Here is a 19,110-nt window from a genome sequence, read left to right on the forward strand (position 1 = left end):
TACAAAAAGGGAGCAGGGGGCTCCTGAGGATGCCGGAAGGACCCAGGAATGCATAGCCCAGCGCCAGAGACATTTAGGAATGTCTTGGCCTGTATACAGACCGGGGTTAAAGTCTTCTGTGACAAGCTGTTAGGTTTTCTGAAGTTGGCTTTCAGTTACTTGTGCCAAAGGCAGATTTGCGGTTCTTGTAACAGCATTGGTAGGTGGTGATGCCCTCCCTGCCCCAGCCTGCACCCTGGCAGGGAGGCCTTTAAACAAAAGGATTTCATTGTTCCTACAGCCACGGTTAGTTGTCAGACATGAGTACCATGGGGGCTCCTGTGACGGAGGGAAGTGGGATCTGTCTCAGCATGGAGTGGGCCCTGGAGGGGAGCAAGGTGGAAAATGAAGGTCTGTCTGGTCTGGGTATTCCTGGGGAGTCATCACTGTTTTCTTTAAAGTCTTCAAGTCCTTTGGGGGATTATTTGCTCTTTGGAAATTTCTGTGATACTGTCTATCCTTCCCCTCCATACACAAAGAGCTGTGATGGTTTTATTTACCCCTCACCCCTCCTTTAGTACATGAACTGTTGAGCTTGGTGGAACAAGCCCAGGTCTCAGAGTAAGAGAGCAGGTTATGGGCCTGGCTCTTTCATTGGCTTTCATCTGACCATGGGAACCATTTAACCTTTCTAAGCCTGAGTTTCTTCACGTGTCCAATGGACATTATGAATTTTTTGAAATGCATAAAGTTCCCACACAAGCAAGAGCATATTTTCATGGATGTGGGCTCTCCAGCCACATCATAAGGGAGGGAAGAAGGACTGTCCTACCTTCCTGACGGGTCTTCTCCCACAACCTGGTGCCCAGGGGCCCACCTCTATGGGCAAAAAGAGACCACCTGGAATCGAAGTGGCCATGTTTACATAGCAAGTGAGAACGCCACAGGTGAGCTCTTGTCCTATATTAGTTTTCTCTAGAACAATGAATCATCATACTGTCATTCCACAAACACTTCTTTTATGCCTATTAAGTGCCAGACACCACTAAGAGACAAGGGACCACCTTGTGTTCTGCCTTCCTCCTCTCTCCCCTGTGAGAATCCCAAAGGGGACAGAGGAGAGCACCTGCCTCCAGGGGTTACCGTGAGGATGAGATGGGCTGTGAGGCAGATAAAGGCTCAGCATGTAGAACTAGGTAAATATTTGTGGTAGGTTCTTTGTTCAGAGAAAGGTAAGGCCTCTCTTTGCAGTTACGGCCTAGTATACACCTTAACACTGAAAAGCTTCCATATATACATTTTCAATATAAATGATCTTTTCTATGGCAAGAAGGGATGTCCTGGGATACCTTTAACAGAGAGACAGCAGGCAGGTGGCCGGTCAGCAGACAGGTCCTCTGATGCTGCTCTTTTCCTTGTTCTTTGGCTATTTGCTTTCTCTCAGAGCACCTGTGAAGTAATGAATCAGTGCCGTCATTTTAAATGGCATGCTCTGAAATGATGACAAGCAGCGGCCTTAGGAGGCAAAGGAAAGGATGTGTGTGCATCAGGAGGTCCTCTTTGGGTCACCCGAGTGCTCGGCACGCCATGCGTGGGCCTGTCCTTATTAGCGCCTCAGCTGAGGGTCAGCTCTCTCCTGATACTCCCGTGCTTTAGGTTCATGAACTTGAAAAATCCAAACGGGCCCTAGAGCAGCAGGTGGAGGAAATGAGGACCCAGCTGGAGGAGCTGGAAGATGAACTTCAGGCCACGGAAGATGCCAAGCTTCGCCTGGAGGTCAACATGCAGGCCATGAAGGCCCAGTTTGAGAGGGACTTGCAAACCAGAGATGAGCAGAATGAAGAAAAAAAGCGGCTGCTGATTAAACAGGTAGGTTGGAGGAAGTGTGGCCTGGGAAGGGGAACTTGACTTTTCTCAAGATCCAGTTCTGGGTCAGTATCTTGTTCATTCAAGTCAGAACACATTAGCTGGAGTAAAAGGAACTTATTTGGTCATTTGAGAAGTTTATCTTTTGAAATTTATTATAATCGGTTTTGATTTTTTTATTTCTCAGACAATTATCTTTGCTATTTACGAGGCAGGGTACTCACCAGTTGAAAAATCCTAAGTGGAATCTCAAGGGAATATGTAATTAGGGGCAAGTTCTGTGAGTCTTAAAAATCTGGGCACAGGAAAGAACTGACGCGTACCTGACAGGGTGATTCAGCAGGTTTCCGTAGTTCAGATCACATGCCTTCAGAATACCACTCTTTAAAAGAAAGAAAAACATTTAAGTTTTCTTGTTTTAAAAAGTTGAGGACCATTTATGATTTGTATGCTTTTCTTAATGTGTGTTAAACTTCTAATTTAAAAGTTTATCTTAAAAACTTATTGTGAATATGTTGACAGTTCTCTGGAGTTCGGGTTATCATATCTTAAGATTTGGGATATGCTTATTTTGCTTAACTTTGTTACTTGCGGTATACTAATGTTTATTATGTTATTTATTGCTGGATGACAAATTACCCCAAACTTGGTGGCTTAACACAACATTTATTGATCTCAGTTTCTGGGGGTCAGGAATTGGGAGCAGCTGCACTGTGGATTCGGACGCAGGGTCTCACGTGGGTGCAGTGAGGACACCGTCCTGCTCGGAGGCCTGGCCGGGGCTGCAGGGGTGGCTTCCAGGCCGGCTCCCCACTGGGGACTGGAGGCGGCCTCAGCCCCCTGTGCCTGGCTCGATGGGCTTCTCGAGTGTCCTGTGGAGGCACCCGCCCCAAGAGCAAGCAGGGAGGGCATTTCTGTGCCTTTTTGACCTAGTCTCCAAAGTTGGATAGTGTCATTTCCTTTTTTTTTTAACTTTTTATTGTGAAGTAATTTCAAATTTACAGTAAAGTTGCAAATATAATAGAAAACCAGTACAGAAAACTCCAATATACCCTTTACCCAGAAACCCAGATTTAACAGCTTTTAACATTTTGCCATATTTGCTGTATTCTTCTAATCATCCATCTATCCATCCATCATCGATCTATTTTCTAAACATCTGAAAGCAGGTTGCATACATCACGCTCCTTTACCATTTAATACTTCCATGTATATTTCCTAAGAACAAAGATATTCACTTAGATACTCACTTATATAACCACATTAAGTACAAAAATCAAGTTCAAGAAATTTAACATTGGTATTAAACATGCAGAATGTATTTCAATTTTTTTCAGTTGTCCCAGTAATGTTCTTTGGGGCTGTTACTTCCTTTTAATTCTCTTTGTTAGGAGCAGGTCACTAAGTCCAGCCCACAATCAAGGGGAGAAGGATTAGGCTCTAACGCTTGAAGGGAGGAGTGTCAAAGACTTTATGCAGATGTTCTAAAACTTACATAATTACAAATGCTGTGTAAGTGGATATACACCAAGAGCCTCGGTTGCTTTCCTGCACCCTGTGGCCTTTGCAGAATAAAGCAGGTGGATGCTGAATCCCTTTTTGCATGGTGTGCAAGCAACTGCCCATGCTCCTCTTCTGCCATCTCCTAACCCCCTGCAAAACCAGAGGCAAGGATGGCCTTGTTTCTGTCCTCCTGGAGAGGACCAGTTGCGCCATCCCCCGCACCCCGGCACTTCTCCTGCCCTGCAACCGCCAGCAGCTACCATTCTGTTCATGGAGGGCGTAAGCTCTGTGGAGGTGGGGACCTTCCTTGCTCATCTCCATGCCCCAACTCCTAGAGCAGGGACTCGTAGGCCCTTAATCAACACGTTCTGAATGAATGGACAGAGAAAGAAAGATTGGTTGGGGAGATCATGCCAAGGAGTTGGCAAACAGTCCCAGTATACTCATGAGCTGGTAAAATTTAGAGCTTAACAACTTCATGTCTGGTCCTTGTTTTTAGCTCGTTGGTGATTTAGGCATGAGTAGAATGGTTTCAATGACTAGCATCCTTCAATAGGGTCTGAGTAAACAATATTGTTCCATCCCATTGCACAGGTAGGAAGCCTAGAGAAAAAGGCAAGTCCCCGGAGGGGGCTGCTGGTGTTCTGGCAGGGGTCCTGAGTCTCCGGCTCACATCCGTCCCTGATTTCATTCATCCTCCCTCTCCAGTCAGTTTATTCTAAACCTGGCTGTCATTTTGTCACTCCTCCACTGGGCGACTTTCACTGCACCTCTCTCTCTTTATGCATCAAGTACTTCCAGGTACCGCCAGACCCACAATTCTGCTGCACTAGTCCATAGGCCTGGCTACTCCCGGCTCCAGGAAACAATCATGCCCACTTACTCCGGTCCTTTATGTATTAAATTGTCTCTAATTGTCGCATGTCTTTCAGTCTTGTTGCGAATCCTAGATTATAAGTTTATGAGCTTATGCACCCTCAATTCCTCAGTGGACATTGATGACTTTTAAAAATTCCTTTGAACAAGACTCAGCTACTGCAGTCTTCTGTTAATAATGACTTCTCAGGAACAGAGAGCATCTACCGAGTAACAGAAGGTTCCACCCACCCAGGTAGCCAGCGCCCATGAGAGGCCATTTGGATTTAACCAAGAGTAACCCAGTGCTGTCCATTCAGGTTCGGGAGCTTGAGGCAGAGCTGGAGGACGAGCGGAAACAGCGGGCTCTTGCTGTTGCTTCAAAGAAGAAAATGGAAATAGACCTGAAGGACCTTGAAGCTCAGATCGAGGCTGCAAACAAAGCTAGGGATGAAGTGATCAAGCAGCTTCGCAAACTTCAGGTACGTGCAGCCAAAAGCCTCTTTTTTTGCTCTAACCTGACCCATCTGAGACCAGACACTACATGAGCACGTGGCTTACACTCAGTCACACTATGAGGATGGAGAAAAATGCAGGGCCCAGCCCACCATCTTGCCACTCAGGGAAGCCCAGTGGAGGTGTCACCTTTGGCTGCAGGTTGGGACAGGAGGCCATAAGGGTGACATGTGTGGGTCACCTGTGTTCACAGTTTATGCTTGGCCCATGGACCAAGCCTCAGCAGAGCCAGGGATGGAGTAACCGGGTGGCACATTTGACTGGAACATGCTTTTGGGGCTTGGAGCAGCCTCTGGTGTTTGACTGGCCACCTAGAGAGGAAGGTTCTGTCGGCTTTCCTCCGTGAGTGCTGCGGGCGCTCCCTCACAGGCTTTTCAGTCTTTTTAATCACTGCTTTGGCTACCCAGAGGAGGTGCACATTTTCGCTGTCACAGTGACAACAGGTGTCTTCTGTAATAATTCGCAGCACTGGCAGGTGTGATGGGCCCTCTCATATACCGCGGGTGGGAGCATAACACACACAACTCGCCAGAACAGGGTGGGGATGAGGTGATTGTCAATTAGGGAAAAAAAGTTTTAGCAAATTTCCATGCCTTTGACCTTGATGATTCTACCTCTTGAGAATTTATTCTAACAAAATATAAAGATGAGAAGAAATATTTATGTATAAAGATTTTAGCTAAAGTGTTACTTATAATGGCAAAAATGGAAACAACCTAAATGTAAACGGACTGCTTAACATTTAAAGTGATAGAGATAATTATAGAATGACAGCAGGACTTGAATGAATAAAGGAAGATACAGTATGGGGCTAATTTAATATTTAACTGTATACACATGTATGTGAATATTTTAGAAATGTAGACATACACACAAAAGGAAAATGTTTAGAGAGAAATATATCAACTTATTACCAGGTGGTCACTGTTGGGTGTTAGATTTATGAGTAACTTTTATTTGCTCCCTTAGACATTTTTCAGTTAAGCTATAAATAAAAAGGTTTTTATTCTAGCTAGCTTATGACAAAGGTTATTAAGCCAATACAAAGAATATACATTACATTTAGCATGATTTATTTTTATTAACAACTCTGTCAACATAATTCAAATTCCATGCAATTCATAATTTTCACTTGTTTTACTATATTCACGGGGCATTGCACCATTACCATAATCTAGTTTTTGGACATTTTGGTCCCCCTTAAAAGAAACCCTTACCCATTAGCTGTCAATCCCCATGCCCCTCTCCACACCCAGAGCTAACCAACCAACAGTCTGCTTTCACCTCTGTCAATTTGCCTGTGCAAATATGTGGGCCTTTGGGGACTGGCTTCTTTTACTTAGAATCTTGTTTTCAAGGTTCATCCATATTACAGCACGAATCAGCACTTTTTTCTTTTTATTGCCAAATAATATTCCACTGCATGGATGATATTACATTTTATTCATTCATCTGTTGATAGATATTTGGGTTGTTTTTACTTCTTCACTATTGTGAATTATGAACACTGGTATATGCCATGACTGTTTATTTTCAGTTTTCTTGGTTATATACCTAGGAGTGGAATTGCTGGATCATATGGTAAATCGGTGTTTAACTTTGAGGAACTGCCAAACTGTTTAACAAAGCGGCTTCACCATTTTACTATCCTAGCAGCAGTGTATGGAGGTTCTAATTTATTCATATTCTTGCCAACATTTATTGTCCATCTTTCTGATAAAAAAGCCATCCTAGATGATATGGTCTTTCTTTGTGGTTTTGATTTGCATTTGACTAATGGTGTTGAGCATCTTCTCATGTGCTTATTGGCCATTTGTATATCCTCTTTGGAAAAATGTCTATTTAAATCATTTTTTAATTAAGTTATTTGTCTTGATTATTATTGAGTTCACTATGTATTCTGGATATACGTCCCTTATAAGATATATGATTTGCAAATATTTTCTCCCATTTAGTGAGTTTTCTTTTCATTTTCTTGAAAGTATTCTTTGAAGCACAAGATTTTAATTTTGATGAAATGCAATTTTTCTGTTTCTTGTCTTTTGTCGTCAGATCTACAAAACCATTGCCTAGTCCAGGGTAACGAAGATTATGCCTGTGTTTTCTCCTGAGAGTTTTATACTTTTAGCTCTTACTTTTAGATTTCCAGTCTATTTTAGGTGAATTTTTTGTTAGATGGTTTGAGGTAAGGATTCACCTTTATTTTTCAGATATGGATATCCAGTTTTCCCAGCACCATTATTTAAAAAGATTGTTTCCCCTATTGTTTTTATTTCTGTAGGAAAGCTAGCTCAGATTTTGATAGGAATTTTTTGGGGATTACACTGAATCTCAGGTCAGTTTGGGATTTGTTACCATCTTAACAATATTAAGACTTCCAATCCATGAACATGGAATGTCTTTCCATTTATTTAGATTTTTAGTTTTTTTCAATGTTTTGTAATTTTTAGTGTACGTTTTACATTTTTGTTAAATTTATACTCATTTTATTCTTTTTTGATGCTATTATAAATGTAATTGCTTTCTTAATTTCATTTTCAGAATGTTAGAACTAGTGTATAGAAATAAACTGATTTTGTATGTTGATCATGTATCCTGCAATCTTGCTGAACTCGTTTATTAGTGTGATAGTTTTTTAGTGGATTGCTTAAAGTTTTATACATACAAGAGCATATAATCTGCAAATAGAGCTAATTCTTCCCTTCCAGTGTGGATGTCTTTTTTCCTTTGTCTTGCCTAATTGCCCTGACTAGAATCTTCGCTATGGTGTAAATGTTACGTCATGAGATCGGACATCCTTGTCTTGTTCCTGACCTTCGGGAGAAAGCATTCAGTCTTTCACCATGAGTATGACATCATCTGTGGGTTTTCCATAGTTGCCCTTTATTGTTGAGGACGTTCCCTTCTGTTTATAGTTTGTTGAGCATTTCTATCATGAAAGTGTTAGATAATTTAAAATGCTTTTTCTCTGTTTACTGAAATGATCATATGGTTTTTGTCCTTTATTCTATTAATATGTGTTATTACATTAACTTGTTTTTAGAGGTTAAACCAAACTTGCTTTCCTGGGATTAAATGCACTGGGTCATGATGTAGTCTTTTTCATATGATGCTTACTTAATTCTGTCTGCAACTATTTTTGTTGAGAATTTTTGCATCTATATTCAAAAGAGATGTTCGTATGTTTTCTTCTCTTGTGATAGTTTTGTTGCTTTTGCATACTTTTATATTTACTACAATGAAAGTGTATTACTTTTGTAAGGGAGAAAGAAATTATGTGTTTAAAATCTAAGAATGAAAGCCACCCGAAACCTTCTTTCTATTTAATCTTAGGCTCAGATGAAAGATTATCAACGTGAATTAGAAGAAGCTCGTGCATCCCGGGATGAGATTTTTGCTCAATCCAAAGAAAGTGAAAAGAAATTGAAGAGTCTAGAAGCAGAAATACTTCAATTGCAAGAGGTCTGTTGCTTACTCATTCATCCATTTGTTCAACAAATTTTTGTCCTTGAAATTTCTCCAAGAGCAGATAAATATAATATCTTTGTAGCCTAGTATAATTTTAATATCCATTTTTAATGTACATAGTGGACCATCTCTGCTTCAGTTTGGCAAAGTTTCACACCTTGACACAGCTCATATATTCGTCTACCTGACTCAAGGCAAAGCCACCATCCAGGCCTTGTTCCCATGTGTAAGAAAAAAGATTGTATTTATTTCTTTATGTAGTATTGTAAGTATCAGGGGCATTTAACTCTGACTTGATGATGTAAGATTGCCTTGTTTATACAGAAGCACTACTCGTGATATTTAAAAGGAGAGATGTTTCATTGAATTCCTAAGTGATCATCTTGTAATCAAACAATTCTTTCCATTTTCTCATTTGTAAGTTCTCATGGTGGGGGGGTGGAATGATGAAAGGTTGCTTATAGTATGAAGTTATGTCAATGGAAGGAATACATGAATAAATAATTTCTATATAAATAAAGGACAATGAAAATTTATTCAAACCTGGAAAGATAAGAACTAAGTTGAAATGTTAATATGAAAAAACTCCCAATACAAACACCTAGAGTTGCTGGATAAAATTTTACCAAAAGACAATTATAAATGCAGAGTTGTACTTGCAAGAAAGAAAAGGAGGAACTCCTTAGGTTTCAGGAATGAAAAAGGAACTGAAAACCACAGCAGGAAACACTGAGCAGACCCTGAGATTACCTAGAGCCAACTTTTGGTTTCTTTCCCCTTGTTTTCTATTTCATTGATTTTTGCTTTTGCCTTTGTTTCCTCCTACTACTTTCTTTGCTTTCTTTTTTCAAACTTCTTGAGGCACTTAATTCACTGATTTTCAAGTTCTCTTCTTGTCTGATAAGTACCTAGAAGGCTATAAATGCCCCTCTAAGTACTGTTTTAGCTGCATCCCAGAAGTTTTGTTATGCAGTGATTTTTTTAATTCAATTTTATTGATATATTTATATACCATAGAGTCATCCAAAGTGTACACTCAGTTGTTCACAGTACCATCATATAGTTGTGCAATCATCACCCCAGTCTATTTTTAAACATTTTCCTTGTACCAGTAAAAGTGAAAATAAGAATTAAAAAAAAAAAGTAAAAAAGATCACCCAAATTATCCCCCCCTCCCACCCTATTTTTCATTTAGTTTTTTGTCCCCATTTTTCTACTCATCCATCCATACACTGGATAAAGGGAGTTTGATCTACAAGGCTTTCACAGTCACACTGTCACCCCTTGTAAGCTACATTGTTATACAATCGTCTTCAAGAGTCAAGGCTACTGGGTTGCAGTTTGATAGTTTCAGGTATTTACTTCTAGCTGTTCCAATATGCAGTGATGTTGCTGCCATTTAATTCTGAATTTTTCTAATTTCTGCTATGGGTTCTTTCACTCTCATAAATTTATTTAAGTGTCGTTTAAATTTCAAAACATATGGCATGTATTTTTTTTTTTTAATTATTATTTCTAATTTTATCACATTATGATCAGAGAATGCTGAGAGTACCTCTAAGGCCTAGAAAATGGTTGGTTAGTTTTGATAAATGTTTTTTTCTGGTTAGTGTATATGAGAAAGATACTTCAAAGCCACGAGTTGGGATAGCTTGTATTTCTTAGAGTGCTAGATTTGCATCAATTTTTTGCTCAGTTTATAAGAAACACCAGCCTTTCAAGGAGGGCGGGAATATAACTGTCCCTTGTATTGGAAATGATGACAGAAAAGCCCTTATGTAGACTAGGCCTCCCCTTTTTGGACACAGCACATTCCCTGGCTGATCTGCCCCACACAGGTCCTCTTTGGTAAGCTTCCCAGCTTAATTCTACAACTCTTAAGTTGCAGTTTGAGGTGCGTGTCAAGAGTGACCGGAGCCAGGTCACTGCAGCCTAAAGGGCATTGTCAGATTTCACATTGAGGAAACTTTTAAGAGCCAGAGCCTAATCACAGCCTAAACTTCCTTAGGAACTTGCCTCATCTGAGCGAGCCCGCCGACATGCTGAACAGGAAAGAGATGAGCTGGCTGACGAGATCGCCAACAGTGCTTCTGGCAAGTGAGTCTCCTGGCAACAAGTGGGAGGGGAGGGGCAGGGTGTCTAAAAATCAGTGGCAGCCCCACCGCTCCTCAGGCAGCCTGGGGTTCTGAGAGGCTGTGGGTGTCACTGAGCATCTAGGACTCAGGGTGGTTTGCTTAGCCATTCAGGGTCCTGGAAAGATGGACCCGTGGTGTGGAGCCTTCAGACCGCCTCTAGCTTACTGCTGAGCTCACAGCCCAGGCAGGCCCCCGCTTCTGTGCCAGTAGCTGTAGCAGCCTTGCACAGAATACACTGGCCACAGCTGGGACTAGCCCCAGCTGCCCTGGAGGCAGCAAAGTCTTCACTTTAAAATTCAGTACAATGACAAGCAGATTCCAGCAACATGACATTTCTCTGATTAATTTTTTCATTAAGAAACATCTTTTTGTTTTCAATTAAGGTGATGTCTCCATTTAATTACTATACTAAGGATTCATAATGTAGTAACAGAAAGCCAAAGCACATTTTCTAGCATGCTATGATGGGGAGTTGGAATTTTATGCTCAATGCACTTGGAAAACCATTAATAGATGTCATGATCCTTTTTGCATTTTTAAAAGTTGACTTTGGGTGCCGTATGTGGAGAACAAATGGAAAGACAGCAGGAAGGCCAGGTGGAAGCTACCACAGGAGTCCAAGCAATAGATGACGGGGCCTAGACTAAGGGTAGACAGACGTGAGGATGGAGAGGAGCGGGTGGGAGTGTCAGGGAATAGAACCAGTAGGGCCTATGGGCGGGTGGGGGTGGGGGAGGTGCAGGGTAGAGAAAAATCGGGAGTAGTGTTCAGATTTCCAGCAACAGGGTGTAGAGGGCCCTCCCCAAGTTTCCCCATGAGGGGCTACCAAGCCACTTCCTGCTCCCCCTTGTCAACCAGGTCCGCACTGCTGGATGAGAAGCGGCGTCTGGAGGCACGAATTGCACAGCTGGAGGAGGAGCTGGAGGAGGAGCAGAGCAACATGGAGCTGCTCAATGACCGTTTCCGCAAAACCACGCTGCAGGTGATCCACACAGCCACCTGTCACTGGGGAGGGCTGTGCTGCCTGCCCAGCACAAGTGACTAAACCCTGTGTCCCCTCCAGGTGGACACACTGAACACAGAGCTGGCAGCCGAGCGCAGTGCTGCCCAGAAGAGTGACAATGCACGCCAACAGCTGGAGCGGCAGAACAAGGAGCTAAAGGCCAAGCTGCAGGAGCTTGAGGGCACTGTCAAGTCCAAGTTCAAGTCCACCATCTCAGCCCTGGAAGCCAAAATTGGGCAACTGGAAGAGCAGCTTGAGCAGGAAGCCAAGTAAGAGATTTTTGCTGTTGTAAACCAAAACTTACCACAGATCTGCTACAGACAAGGCTCCAGACTCGGCCTGTTAGTCAGAGACAAAACACACTCCCTTTGCCCTTGAGGAGCTCCCCATTGCATGGGGAAGAGATGATAGGAACCCTGATAATCAGAGCAGGAGGTAGAAAGTGGTACTTGCTGCAAGAGAAGTGCTGAGAACGTTCCAAGGTGAGGCGGCCAGTTGGGGTCTGGTGGGAAGGCTGGGCTTACCTGTCAGCTCACCCTAGGTCCCATGATTTGATTTCCTAGTTTACATCACTAATCACTACCCGAGGTCAATTTCTCAAGTTGGTGACATGTGAAAATGCTACAGTTTGCTGGCAGAGAAGAAATGCAATATGAGGAAAATAAAAGCATAGACATGGAAAGCTTCCATAATTGCTTTTGTTACTGAGTAATAGCACAGTACAGCTTATAGCTAGCATTTACAAAACTATGAGAATCATACGATGTCAACGCTAGAGTGGACCTTCAAGTTCAACCTCCTGTTGGGAAGACTGAGGCCGAAATACAGCGGGGCCTGTGCTTGGAACCCAGCATCCTCTTCAATCCAGCATCCCAGTACTTCCACCTCCACTCTTGTGACTCCACTGGATTTGAAGCAATTACGGGTTTGTCAAGGTTTTTTAGCTGCAATTAACATGCCCTGTCAATTGACTCCACTGCCATCCCTTTTTGTATAATATTTGTTAAGGACCAAAAGAACTTTTTTCTGTTTTCCATTGAGTTCTCCAAATAAATTCTCTCTCCTTCATATGGGACAGTATAGGCCCAGCTAGAAACGTGGTGATTTGACTTATAAGTAGAAAGTAAGTGTGAGTCTTTTTCTCCCCCAATATTAGCTGCTATATAGTCCTTAGCATACTAGAAGGTGGTCAGTAAATTTTGAATTGATAAAATCACTTGATAAATTGAGGTGTGTTTTTTTGTTTTCTGGGCTATTAAAAATGGTTACACCATCAAACTAAGATTTTTATTTTCAAAAAAGCTTGTGCTCTGGCAGATAGCCTATATGTAACATTTGTTCTTCAGAAGGTCACTGAATAAAAGTGATTTGTAGCTGCATGTGAAGGAATAAAGTCCCTTTTCCATCTGTCAGCATTGAGGGTATGTTAAAGGCAGTTTCTGTTCTGACCAAAAAGGAAAAATTTTCTAGGCCACAGTAATTATATTATTCTGGTCAGAGAGGTCCTAGAAGGCACATCAATGTATATAATCCTCTAAAGAAAACTTAAAACAACATTTTTCCCCATTCAAAAGATCAATCTAAGAATTTCAGAACTAACGTGTTGATCATTTTCATAGGGAACGTGCAGCTGCCAACAAACTTGTCCGTCGCACTGAGAAGAAGCTGAAAGAAATCTTCATGCAGGTTGAAGATGAACGTCGACATGCAGATCAATATAAAGAACAGGTAAGTGAAGAAAGCAGGGCAGGATGACTACATCTTCCACAAAGAGACTGATGAAAAGCAAGCCAAGTGTTATAATTTGACCAGCAGAATTAAGGAAGAAAATGCCATGTTGCTACCAGGCACCCCTGGGTGCTGGGGACATAGGTGATGAAGACAATGGCCCCATCCCTCAGGGACCCCCAGTAAGGACGCTCAGGGTGATCGCAATGCACAGTAGGTAAATACAGAGAGAGTGGGGGAGAGAGCAAGTCAGGGGTCATTTTCCTACAGAAACTTGGGTGAAATTGGAGTTTAAATTTTTAAAAACTTTTCTTAGCTTAATTGTTCTGCGGATACCGGCTTTGCTGAATGGCAGGCGGATCAGATTAGAGCAGCCCCCAGTCTTGTGTGTGCACATGCACGTGTGCTCCCATGGCGGACAGCCTGCGATCAGTGAGGCTAAACTTGGATTCGTCAATTTGCTTTGTGTTGTTCCATATAACTTCCCCAAGATGGAGAAGGCCAATGCCAGGATGAAGCAGCTTAAACGCCAGCTGGAGGAAGCAGAAGAAGAAGCTACACGTGCCAACGCATCTCGGCGTAAACTCCAGCGGGAACTGGATGATGCCACCGAAGCCAACGAGGGCCTGAGCCGCGAGGTCAGCACTCTGAAGAACCGGCTGAGGTGAGTGGGCACGAGGCCCTGGGCCCCGTGGAGCCCGTGCCCAGAGCTTGCAGGCAGTGGCATTTGTAGACTTAGAGTTTGACTGGTCCAAAGATAATTTTACTTAGATTCGAGTACAGTGGCTGGTTCTTTCTCTTGAAACATTTCCCATTTACCCATTCAAGGTTTTTGGCCTTTATACTAGTTCATGGGAAGAACAGGAACAGACCCACTCATTTTCCTTGCCAGTCACAGTGGACCACACTAATAAACATCCATCTCCCATCCATCTCCGGGAGAATGTACCAGCCTCCATTAAGAGGCACGGCCTGGCACCATCAGCCCTCCTCCCCTCCACAGTGGATTGGACATGCCGCAGTGAGGACGGAGAAAACAGGAGAGCTGAAGCTGAACTTCCCCAAAGAACAGGCTAGCACAGATGTCAGCAAACAGGCCCATGGCCCCATGCCGTTTCTGTAGCCATTTTTAAAGGGTTTTAAAAACTAGTGCATGGCAGAGATCCTGGGTAGCCCACAAAGACTAAAATATTTACTCTCTGGCCCTTTATGGAAAGTTTGCTGTCCTCTGGGATGGCAGATAGAGCTTTGCCGTAATTCCTGACATTTCCATCACAGACAGTCCTATACTCAATCAAGCCATCCCCAGGTCTCCAAGGACCTCCTGCTTGTGTGTCCATCATGTGTTGGCCAGGATGCTATTCTGAAGGCAGGTATATGGGAGAAGTATAAAAACACAAAGGCTTTCCCAATCTCCCCCCACCCCAATGTATGTATCTCCAGGAAGGGGTGAAAGCGGAAGGTTCACAATCATCAGGTGGTTGAACAGCTTAACAGCCATGTGCTCCCACATTTTTATCCACGCACACTCTTCTCTCCAGGCGTGGTGGCCCAATCAGCTTCTCTTCAAGCCGCTCTGGCCGGCGCCAGCTGCACATCGAGGGGGCCTCCCTAGAGCTGTCCGATGACGACACAGAAAGCAAGACCAGTGATGTCAATGAGACGCAGCCACCCCAGTCGGAATAGTCATTGGGAAGCCAGTGGAGGTGACACAGTGGGACACACAGAACTCACCGACACCAGCCTGCCTGGGGCCTCCTACGGACTGAGGAAATCGGCGAGCTGTGGGATTCCTTACGGAAAGATCAACTGTGTCTTAAGGCTTTCCAGCCTACCCATACTGTACCCTGCTTCAAATTTAGGTACAATTGCTCCCTTTTATATATATATATATACACACACATACACAAGACACACATATTAAACAGATTGTCTCTTCATTGCATCTATTTTCCATATATTCATCAAGAGACCATTTTATAACACGTTAAGAAGAGAACCCTTTTTAAAAAAGACAACTCCCAACTCTTCGCTCCCCATTGCTGGATTATTGGGGCAGCCGTGGTTGTTGCTCAGTGGCTCTGCATGCTCTGCCGTACAGCAGGTAACTTAGTTCTGTGTTCACGTGGCCCCTGCCGCCTCAGCCACATCAAGTCTCTTAAAACATTGTGGAACCTAAACTGCACTTGTGTCTCTCATTTTCTTCAAATATCAACACTATTTCAGTGAACAAACTGTGAAAGGGACTTTGGAAAGATTAGAGGGGGGGTTGGGCTGGGGGAAGCAGCATCCATTTGGGGGCTACCATGCACATCTCCAACGGGTGGCTCTGCCCGATCACCATGGTGGCGTCCCCCACATCTGTTCATGTGAACTGCCCTCGGCCAGGGCTGGTCTGAGCACAGAAGGATGGTGGCAGCCGGGCAGCCGAGGCCCCGGGCAGCTGCACACTGACTCCCGCCATGGTCTCCTGGACACTCCGGCTTTGCCTCGCACTCTTCTCTACGGAAGCACACAGCTCTGGGTCCCTACACAGGAGGCAGTGGAGAGCCCTTCTTCGCCAGCCAGGCGCTCATGCTGACCCTGCAAATTCAGCCGCTGCTTTGAGCCCAAAATGGGAATACTGGTTTTGCGTCTTAAGACTTGTTCCAAGTTTGTCAATGAGGTTTTCAGAGTCTTGAGAACAGATGCCATCTGCCTGAATGTTGACATGCCAGTGGATGTGTATTATTCTTTTTCATTCTTCCTTTTCCCTTCCCTTTGGACAGTGTTACAGTGAATATTTAGCATTCTCTTTTGGGTTGATAGTTGAGCAAACTGACATTACAGAAAGTGCCTTAGACACTACAGTACTAAGACAATGTTAAATATATTATTTGCCTCTATAACAATTTAATGTATTACGTTTTGACTGTGCTTCATATATCATGTACCTCTCTAGTCAAAGTGGTATTATAAACATTCAGTGACAATGAATCAGTGTTAATTATAAATCCTTGATCCTCTGCAATGTGCTTGAAAACACAAACATTTTGGGTTAAAAGCTTTAACATCTGTTAGGAAGAATTTGTCACGTGGGTTTTGAATCTTTGATTTTCCCCCCTTTATGAATTGTACTGGCTGTTGACCACCAGACACCTGACTGCAATTATCTTTTCTTGTATTCCCTTATTTCTAGACAATGATTTTTGTAAGACAATAAATTTATTCATTATAGATATTTACGCCTGCTCTATTTACTTGGAGGAAAAATTACCCATTGAGAATAAACAGGCCTCAATAAACAAGAATAATCCTGTGAACCTGGAATCTGTTTTCTCACCTTCTGTTCTCAATTCCCAACTATGATCTGATTGGAGGTTTGTAGCTACACAGTCATACAATGATAAGCGCCAGGACCACGTTTTCCTGAAACTGAACCACAGAACAATTCTCTGGACAGCTGTAGTTAGAAGTCCTGCATTCCCAGTGGCCTCCCAGTGGTGTGCATGTGTTGTCAAGGGAAAGGATTGCCTGAGTGTTGGGAGACCCTGCTTCTAAGGAAGAAGAAAGCAATTAAGGGCAGCAGAGTAAAACTTGCAGGGGAGTTTTGGTCACCAACCAAATGAAGCTCATTATTGGATGAGAGGTCCAAGAAGACTGTGTTTTGGGGCAGGATGTGCCTTGAAAATGGCTTTGCGGGGAAAGGTCAGTGGTGAGACCCCAAGGACAGCCTCTCTAGTGTGAACTGACTAGCATGAGCCTGGAGAGTAACAGAGTCACATAGAGAATTCTGGGTTTTGTTTTTTTGTTTTTAATCCCATAACATCTTAACATTACCCTGGTTCTTGTGGTGTAAAGTATATGTCAGTGATGGACATATACTTGGCAGTGATGGGATGTGAAAAATGAGTACAAGTGCTCCCTTCTGCATCACTACGATGGTGACAAGAAAGGCTAGTTGCAGTTTAGGTTGCAATTACCATGCTTTGCATGTGTGCTCACCCCTGCATTCAAGGAGTCTATAGAATTCAGAAGCTTGTTTTTCTCAAAAAAATAAGAATTCTTCCCTCCCTCCTGGCTGGTTTAACTGGTATTAATGTCACACTGTTGCCACATCCTCAGCCTATCAGGAGAATCTGATTCCACAAAAATGCTAATTAGAAGGGAGAGCTGTCTTCACTAAAGAAGCCACCATTTTGTAGTCTAAGGTAAGGCACTTAATAAAACCTTTTTTGGGCATTTAGAGCACAAGGAAGACAAGACAGTTACGGGACCTGGGCTTGGAGTGAGTCACAACCTCAGAGAAGCTGGCCAGCCTCCACCCAGCAGTATCCTGTGTTTCATCATAGAAGGAATTCAAGCGAGACTTGAGAAAAGCTTGTCCTTCAGGGTTTAGATGATGCTCTTCTGGGACCTTAACTTGGGGCTGTCATGCAAACTAAATGCTCCGCCCTTACAGGCTTCTCTTTTTAATGCAAATATTCCAGGGGACTGTTTGTTTTCAACTATCTGAGTAGGGATAATACATTTATTCCTGGCCTGAGGGTGATTCTAAGCCCTGAGTTGTTTTAACAGCCAGCCCTCCCTGTCGCTCTGGGTATGACTGACCCATGGCCCCTTCTTCCTAAAGCCGGTGTTGCTGGGGGACAGACACGTCTGTGATAAGACTAAGGGAGAAAATAGCTCATAGTTGCTAAACTCTAGGAACCATTTCTGCCCCTCTCGCATACGACATCCTCAAAAACCGTATCAGGCCAGAACAGGCCAGAGTTTGGACAGTGAAGAGGATGGCTCCTTCTCCACCTCATACCAGCAGGTCTGAGGATGAAGCCTGTGGCTGGGACACTGCGGAGTCATCCACGGAGCCTTCCTAGTCACTCTGGGAGGGAAAGAGGAAAGCCCGTCTCCCTCTCTCCGTTTCTGGGTAAACATCTGCACCAACAATGTTCCCAAATTCTGAATATTTGCTGGAATACAATATCCTGTGCTAGCTTCCAGGGCCAGACAGAGCAGTCTACTTTTTTTGTAGCCCACTGTCACTTTTTTATCAGTGAGGGTTTATTTATCAGTAAGGGTTTATTTCCATGATGATGCCAATAATCAAAGAAAATATTAACTGTAACTAGGAACAGTGCCTGTGTATTATATGCAAAAAGTCTGACCATGTCCTTAAACCCTTACTGAGAACTGAAAGTTACGTCTGATTCATGAAGGCAGTGAGTCTGTTTATTTTTTCAAAGTAGCCCAACAATGGGTTCAATCTCAGCTGGATGGATTTCATGAGACCTTATTCAAAATGTAACGTGGCATAATCAGACTATTCTAAAACAATGGGTGTGCCCACAACACTCAGGAAGAGCACTGCCGCCTTCAAAATACAACACTGCGTAAATTCTAAGATGCTCGCTTTTTCACATACATAACATCTTGTGTTGCCTGTGTACAAAGAGTTAACAACAGAGTGGTATATGGAGAAAATTACCTATTGTACGCTATGGGACTACACTTATTAGGAATATCTTACTAGTACCACCACACCAATACTTGGGTTAAATAATTGGGGAGGGAGGATAAGAGTTATGGAGTATTTGGGATTGTGCTAATTGTTTAAAATTGAGAGTGATAACTGTACAGCTAAGTGAGGATAATGTGAGACACCATTTTTTGGGGAAGAATATATGCTATGTGAAATTAGGGACCCCCTACTTAATAAGTAAAGCCCTCCATCTTGAGGCTTGCTCTTACGAAACTTACTGCTGTAAACGGGAGGCTAAATTACTTATGGCTGTGCCTAAGAGTCACTTCCAGAGAGCCTCTTGTTGCACAGATGTGACCTTTCTCTAAGCCCAACTCTGCAAATAAATTCACTACCCTCCCCGCTACATGGGACATGACTCCCAGGAATAAGCCCGGCCCTAGCATCATGGGATTAAGAATGCCTTCTTGACCAAAAGGGGGAAAAGAAAAGTAAAAAAATAAGGTTCCAGTGGCTAAGAGATTTCAAATAGAGTCAAGAGGCTATCCTGGAGGTTACACCTATGCAAGCTTCAACTAGATACTGCAAATGGCCACAGT

The 19,110-nt window shown here is 43.1% G+C and overlaps 2 protein-coding genes across 12 annotated transcripts in view; one reads left to right on the forward strand and one right to left on the reverse strand.

Annotated features, from left to right (window-relative positions):
- MYH10 (myosin heavy chain 10) overlaps positions 1-16,362 on the forward strand; it is a 157,709-nt gene extending 141,347 nt beyond the window's left edge. For 4 of the 5 annotated variants that reach the window (XM_037808397.1, XM_037808396.1, XM_037808395.1 and 1 more), the window contains 9 exons: positions 1,636-1,848; positions 4,524-4,685; positions 8,053-8,181; positions 10,196-10,284; positions 11,181-11,304; positions 11,386-11,594; positions 12,945-13,053; positions 13,545-13,717; positions 14,595-14,739. In XM_037808397.1, the coding sequence (XP_037664325.1) occupies positions 1,636-1,848; positions 4,524-4,685; positions 8,053-8,181; positions 10,196-10,284; positions 11,181-11,304; positions 11,386-11,594; positions 12,945-13,053; positions 13,545-13,717; positions 14,595-14,739 (1,353 nt within the window). Of the gene's footprint in view, positions 1-1,635; positions 1,849-4,523; positions 4,686-8,052; positions 8,182-10,195; positions 10,285-11,180; positions 11,305-11,385; positions 11,595-12,944; positions 13,054-13,544; positions 13,718-14,594 lie in introns of all 5 variants that reach the window. The other variant, XM_037808394.1, reaches the window with a different exon arrangement.
- The window catches only part of NDEL1 (nudE neurodevelopment protein 1 like 1), a 91,593-nt gene that overhangs the window by 16,836 nt on the left and 55,647 nt on the right, over positions 1-19,110 (reverse strand). For 5 of the 7 annotated variants that reach the window (XR_005212597.1, XR_005212596.1, XR_005212595.1 and 2 more), the window contains 2 exons: positions 2,169-2,227; positions 1,329-1,428 (listed from right to left, as the gene is read on the reverse strand). Coding sequence is in view for 2 of the 7 variants with exons in the window: in XM_037808402.1 (XP_037664330.1) it covers positions 2,205-2,227 (23 nt within the window). In the remaining 5 variants the exon portion in view is untranslated. The remainder of the gene's footprint in view (positions 1-1,328; positions 1,429-2,168; positions 2,228-19,110) is intronic. The other 2 variants (XM_037808404.1, XM_037808402.1) reach the window with 1 other exon arrangement.

Source organism: Choloepus didactylus, chromosome 18 (assembly GCF_015220235.1).
Source record: "Choloepus didactylus isolate mChoDid1 chromosome 18, mChoDid1.pri, whole genome shotgun sequence".
NCBI classification, from domain to species: domain Eukaryota; kingdom Metazoa; phylum Chordata; class Mammalia; order Pilosa; family Megalonychidae; genus Choloepus; species Choloepus didactylus.